This window comes from Grammomys surdaster, unplaced genomic scaffold (assembly GCF_004785775.1).
Source record: "Grammomys surdaster isolate TR1022 unplaced genomic scaffold, NIH_TR_1.0 126624, whole genome shotgun sequence".
Taxonomy (NCBI): domain Eukaryota; kingdom Metazoa; phylum Chordata; class Mammalia; order Rodentia; family Muridae; genus Grammomys; species Grammomys surdaster.
Window position 1 is genome coordinate 1 of NW_021621413.1, and position 6,794 is coordinate 6,794.

The following is a 6,794-nucleotide window of genomic DNA, read 5'->3' on the forward strand; positions in this document are numbered from 1 at the left end:
TGAACTTTTGCAGAATAAAACACTCTTTGCGTTTACATACTATTTGAGACAGGGTATTATTCTTCAGAGAATCATGGACCCTTACAGTAAGACTAGTCATCACCAATTCTTTATTTTTCTCTAGCCACATTCAGTGTTATAGAGAATTGAATTTTTTGTTGTTCTGTCCAATAAATACTGTAAGTGAAGGTGTATGTAAAATGGTGACTGTAACAATGGAACACAAACCTAACCTAGCAAGAGACCAGTCGTGGCAGGTTTATGGGTTTGTAGATACTGTGAGATGGAAATTTTGAGAATCAGGACACTGAGAGTGAACTAGAAGGTTAGGACTTGTGGTTAATGGGGACAGTTAAGCTCATGGAGAGGACACAGTTATAGTGACAGTTCCAGTATATTCTCATGAGCCATGCTGGCATAGTAGAGTAGAGGACAAGATCACAGGCAAAGATAATTTAAGGAACTGTGAGGCCAAGGATGTGGAAAAAAGTTTCTGTGATCTTTGAAGTCAGTGAGGAGTGAGAGAAGAGGAACACTGGTGAAAGTCAATATCAACTAGGAGCTAAACCCATCAAGGACTCAGGGAAGAAAACAGATGCTAAAAGGTAAGCTCCAGACAATGTGGGGATAGCAGCCTGTTCTGATAGCATATGGTGTAAGAAAGTTGAGGAAGTGAGTACACTTAACTGAAGTATAACTTCTTCCATACTTTTCTGAGAATAACGTAAATTCTAAATGAGTCTTGCAGTACTAAATCTGAAGTGCTAGCAGGACTGGTTCCATCTGAAATCTCAGGGAAGAGTATGTTTACCCATTCCACCTTTCAGAGGCTGCCAGCATTGGCTCTCTGGAGGCAGCAGCTTTGCTCTCTGTCCTCATTGTTCTCCCTCTCTGATTTAGGACCATGTTCCTAGAAGGTTCTTTAGGAGTATCAAGTCCACCTCGGCAATCAGGATTACCTCCCCACTTATATTTCTTGATTTTAATTTAATTAGCCAATATTTTTCTGTCATAATAAAGTACCTACCACAGGTTCTGAAAACAGAATGTGGACATTTTTGTACACATGCTCTATTTCTCTCTTGGAATTTTTGAATTCTTAATCTTGTTCACCAAACTTGGTCCTAGGGCTCTGACACTCTCTCTCTCTCTCTCTCTCTCTCTCTCTCTCTCTCTCTTTCTCTCTCTCTCTCCTCAGTATTAAGAAAGGAATTAAAATTCAGTGCAACCCCTGTTTATCCCATTTCTGAAATCTTATTAATTATTCACCTGCCATCAAATCTCACTCGGATGATGGGAAAGCCTGGCTTGTCCTCCCGATTCATTACTGCACTATCCCAGCCTAGGAGAGCTTTGACATTATATTTGTGAACAAAAACTTCCGGAAAGAAATTGCGTCTGATTATGAAAGGCAATTCCTGAAAGTTACTAGTTTCTGTAAAGATTGATTGTCTGATTAGAATTTCAATACTCTGGAGAGATTGCAATTTTGTGGGTCCAGAGGCCAATAATTACCTTATCTTGGGCTAAGTCAGAACTGACATCTTGACACAATAGATAAAAAACAAACAAAGAAACAAAAAACCACAACCAACGTTTTAGAATCTACTGACTTACCAGGCAACTAGCTTCTACCAATCCAAAAGCCAAGTGCCATTAGATAACACCCTGAACCTGTTGAAGAGCTTCTACGATCTTGATATACCTGCTTCTTGGATGTACCCACCAAAGTACTTTAAACTTTCCTTGATATACGACTTTCTCTGCCCTATAAAACCATAAAACCGTTGTGAAACTGCTTCCACGTTGCAACGTGAAATTTGGGGTAACCTAAGTCATTGTTCCAGGGCCATGATCACTCAAAATAGCTTCAGAATAAACTCTTATTCCTTTTAAGAGGAGAGTTGTGGTTTTTACCTCTACGTATTTGTACAATGTAGGTCTCTTTTAATGTAGGTTTTTTTTTTCTTTCTTTTTTTTTTTTGTTTTGTTTCCAGCGGCACATTACGACCGAACTCATCACAAGGAGATAGGTTCTTACTGTACACTAGACAGGGACTGCAACTGTCCCCTCACTGTTTAAAAGACGGTGACAGGTTAAGGTTAGGCTCCACCCTTGCGGATTTAAAAAAAAAAAATGGGGGGAGCAAGGCAGGGTTGTATGCAAACGGGGTTCCCATAATGCCTTGTTTTCTTTGGAGTCTAAGGTGCTTACAAATGGGAGAACTTCCTGGAGCTGACTTCCCAGGTATTGATCCGGTGTCTGCTTTGCTGAATCAATCTCCCGAGGGATAAATTCCACGGAAATCCTTGAAGCCTGGAGTAAACAAGACCCCGCCCAGCCCAACCAGAGGAAGCTGTAGTGAAAGCTTTATTCCGGAACCCAGCGCCATTTCCCCGCTCTCTGGGTGCGGCTGTTTTCTTCACCGGTGTGCCATAAGACTGTGCTTGAGACCGGGGAGGGCAATGGAGGCCACTTCTCCGAGTTCAGAGCCTCTGGACCCGGTGGGGCGCCTTGAAGTTTTGTGCCTCAGAGGAGTCCTGCTGGCCGTACTGCTGCTGTTCTTGCTGCCATTTACTTTGGGTGAGCTGAGGGGAGGCACGGAGAGACACAGATGCACGGTTCACCTGAGACCCGCGGTAAATAGGCTCAGCACAGACTCTAATGCTGGTCTGGGGTCCCTGTGGGTACCCAGCGCCCTTTTCCCATGAGTGAGCCTGGAGCGCGCTCAGCCTACATCTTGTGTTGTTCTCAGCAGGCAGGAATGCTTGGTCTCACAGCGGCTTGCCTTTATTAGATGTACATTGTACTTGTCTATCTATCCTGAGGGTTTGTGGGAGCAGGGGGTTGCTTAAATATGAGAGATGCAATTTCTAATCCTAGAATTTGGTTTTGTGAGGATAGTTACTATGTTTTTGGGTTTTCTTATCTGTGAAATGGAGATAGTGATGTCTTTCGTTGTTTTGCTATTTAAATGGTGTTGTCAAGTGTCTAATCCAGTTCTTGCTCCTTAATTTATTTCTATCGTGGAGACAACCTATGTATTTGCTCCAAAGGCCCAGACAAACAGGCCCAGGGATACAGGTTTCACTTGACAACTGTTTTGTCTTGGCAATATGTACTTTATTTCCCACCCCAAATCTTCAAAAAGTCCCTTGAGTCCCAGCTTTAAGGAAGGTCCTCCTGCTCCCACTCCAGGATAAAATGTAAAAAGCTTGGAAGCCTCTAGGTGCAATGAAATATTTGCAAATTGAAAGGACTGTACAATTTACATATGAAATTTTAGTAATGGTTAAGAGCAAAATAGAGTGCCCATTTTACTGTGAAAATTCGGAATATGATAAAGGTTAACCTTTTATGAAATATAACAACTTAAATTTGGTTGTTCTATTGATTGAATATATATAAAATAAAAAGTAGGCTTAATGAACAGAAATAGGCAACTGTATAATAAAGTGGAATATTTAAATATGACACTTTTAGCATCTAGTAGAGTAAGAAGACTATTAAGTGAAAGTATTAGGAGGAAAAGAAGTCATAACGAAAAATGTAGTATTTCCAAAATTAAATAGAGATGATTTTTTTCCAACAGATAATTATTGGCTACATATTATTTGACTCTATCTGCCAATTAAGTAAATGCTACTAAGCCTTAAAGGAAAATAACGGAGTCTAGAAGATACATCAAAACATGTATTGGAAAATACATTAACAAAATGAAAGGCAGTTTCATTTTTTGAATTTTATTATTTTTTCCCCCTTGACCATAGTACTGATCCATTCCTGAATGCCAGAGAGGAGGATCATGGTCCCTAATAGCTAGCTGGAGAACTGAAAGTGGTGAGGGAGGAGGCAAGTCCTTCCATCCAATGCAGTGTTGATGTGTCTTCTTCTCCAGGTCAGTGCCCTGCCCCATCACCGTTATCTTTTGCCAAACCTTTAAAGCAAATTCGTGGATCCGTGTTTCCCATTGGAACAGCTTTGCCGTATCAATGTCTCCCAGGATATGTCGGGAGGTGGTTCTCAATCATCTGCCAACAAGACTCAACCTGGACAAGTGCTGAAGATAAGTGTATACGTGAGTAACTGCAGAAGCAGCTCCTTTCTGACAAAGAGTAGAGTCTGCCTCAGTTTGTCTGGAGTTTAGATTATGACACACCATTAATAATCTTATCTAAGGTATATAGGACATGTGTATCTTTCTTGTCAGTCAAATCTCTTTACTCTGGGATTCTGTCTTTTCAAATGTTAATAAATTTCATAAGAATGACTGTCACAGGGCATGATTAAGAGAAAATATCCTCAGGATATTTCACTTAGGGTGGCTAACTTTGCACAAGTGTCATTAAGTAAATAATGATTCTGAAGCAAAGGGTATTAATAACAAAGAGGTGAAAACATTTCAGACTTTGAGGCCTGTGAGTTGGAATACATAGAAGAATGCTTTGTAGTAAAAGAAGTATACATGTTTAGGGAGTCACTGTGTGAATATAAGAAATGACTTGGATGAGAGTTCTTTTGGAAACTAGTGTCTGATGAATTTTCTCAAAGTGGCAAAACCTTGAAGTATTATAGTTATATATATTTTACAGTAAGTTCTAATCAGGTTAGAAATTCATAAACTACAGAAAGTTCAGTTTACTATACTTGATTCTAAAATTCTGCTTCTTTCTCATAGGTAAAAGATGTAGAACTCTTCCAGATCCTCTGAACGGCTTGGTACATGTATACACAGGCACTGAATTTGGAGCCTATATTAATTTTACTTGTATTGAAGGGTGAGTTGACAACAACATCTCTTCATTTAAGAGTTCTGGAATAGCAGTACTACTTTCTAGTGAGATCTCAGGGAAGACATCTAATCTATTGCTTCCTTATTTGGTTTTGGTTTGTGTTGTGTTCTGTTGTGTTTGTGCTTCAGGTTGAACTTAAGGCTCTAAATATGCTAGACAAGTGCTCTACAATGAAGCATTAGCATCACAGTGTTATCTAGCCTTAAAAAGGCTTGAACATGATTGTTTAATTCGTGATTGAAATGAATAGAAATATAACATGATTTTTTGGAAAAGACATCCCTGTTGAATAAGCAAAATAACACGTGTGTTAGCTTTCTATTACTATGATAAAATAGTTGGGGTAATGAATTAAAAGGAGGAAAGGTATATTTTAACTCATAATTACAGAAGTTTCAGTTCATGATCTCTTGACTCTTGCTTTAGTCTGTCACAACAGGAACGTGGTAAAGAAGGCCCATTCACCTTATAGTCTCCATGAAGAAAAGAGAGGCAAGAAACACTGATGTCCTAATTTTGTCCCTTAAGGCCTACCTCTTAAAGATTCTACCACATCCCAATAAGATCATAGGCTGGCAGACTAAGCCTTTAATCTCTCAGCCTTTAGGGAATGTTTCTGACTATGGAAACATATATAGAAAGTGAGGCACTCACTGGGTGAGATAGTGCGGTCTAAGCACACAAACTTCTTAAATTCACAGTGGATGCTTCTAGAAGAAAGGAAGGCCCAGGGAGCTCTGAGGAAGAACAGGCCTTAAATTCACAGCTAATATTAGTCTACCAAGGTTGCTGACATGAGTACCACAGACTGTTTTCAAACAAGAAAAATTATTAAGAGTTTTATTCTGCATCTACAAGTCCCAAATAAGGTGTTATCAGGACCCTGCTCCCTCTGATGTTTTTAGGGGTGGGATCTTCCTTGCCTCCTCCAGCTTCTGGGAGCTCCAGGCCTTCTATGTCTGTGTAGCACAACTCTAATTTCTGTGTCCACCTACGTTGCTTCTCTCTGTATCTGTGTGTATATGTTGTTCTGAATGTATTTATATTCAGTGTTCTCGCTTTTTATACTGATACTGGTTATGTTGGATTAGGATCCATTCTAAAGTCCCTAATTACAGCTTAGTTACATTTACAAAGACCCTATTTCCATATGATGTCACAGTGACATGAAACAGGAATTTATAGGATCAGCATATCATTTAGGGAACACACTTCAGCCTCAAATTCCTCTGTGAACATGTAAAGCATGAAGTCCTCAAAAGTATGTGCTAATCTCATTACTCAACACACAGTGAAATTCTGAATGTTACAAACTTTTAACCAAAAATTTGTCCGGTCTAAAAGAAATGTAGGGACAAAGATGAGGCAGAGACTGAAGGAAAGGTCAAATAACTGTCCCAAGTAAAGACCCATCCCATGGGCAAGCACCAATCCCTGACACAATTAGTGATACTCTGTTATGCTTGCAGACAGGTACCTATCCTGTCTTCTGAATATAAAATCTTTTAAAGAGTAATTGTAATTACTAATATTAGTTTTCAGGTTGTATATTATGCCCCCTCCCACCATGTGTTAGGGGTACGGTTGCTGTGATGAAACACCATGACCAAAGCAACTTGGAGAGGAAAGGGTCTTATAAATCTTGACATGGTGGGAAATACACAAGCCTACACATAGAAAATTGTGTAAAAGTCCTTTTTTTTTTTCTAATAGGTGATGGTAGTGCTAGTTTTTAATCCTAGCACATGCGATGCAGAGGTAGGATCTCTAATTCTGAGGCCATACTGGACTGTAGAACAAGTTTCAGGACAGGCAGGGCTACACAAGAAATCGTGTCTCAAAAAGCAAAACAAACAAACAAACAAAGTCTCTTTCTCATAGGAAAAGGAGCAGGTGGAATGTACAAAATGATGTTTTTGTGTGAAACTAATAAAATAGGTATGAGTTCAGTTGCTGTGAATTGTATCATGAATTGTTTTAATTCTTTTATGATATACTGG

General features: G+C 39.4%; 1 protein-coding gene across 1 annotated transcript; it reads left to right on the forward strand.

Moving 5' to 3' along the window:
* The first annotated feature begins 2,171 nt into the window (after positions 1–2,171).
* Positions 2,172–4,783, forward strand: LOC114615319 (complement component receptor 1-like protein). Its single transcript, XM_028761034.1, has 3 exons — positions 2,172–2,584; positions 3,900–4,079; positions 4,680–4,783. Exons 1-3 carry the CDS (start codon positions 2,467–2,469, stop codon positions 4,781–4,783), a joined length of 402 nt encoding a protein of 133 aa, XP_028616867.1. The 5' UTR covers positions 2,172–2,466.
* The last annotated feature ends 2,011 nt before the right edge of the window (positions 4,784–6,794 follow it).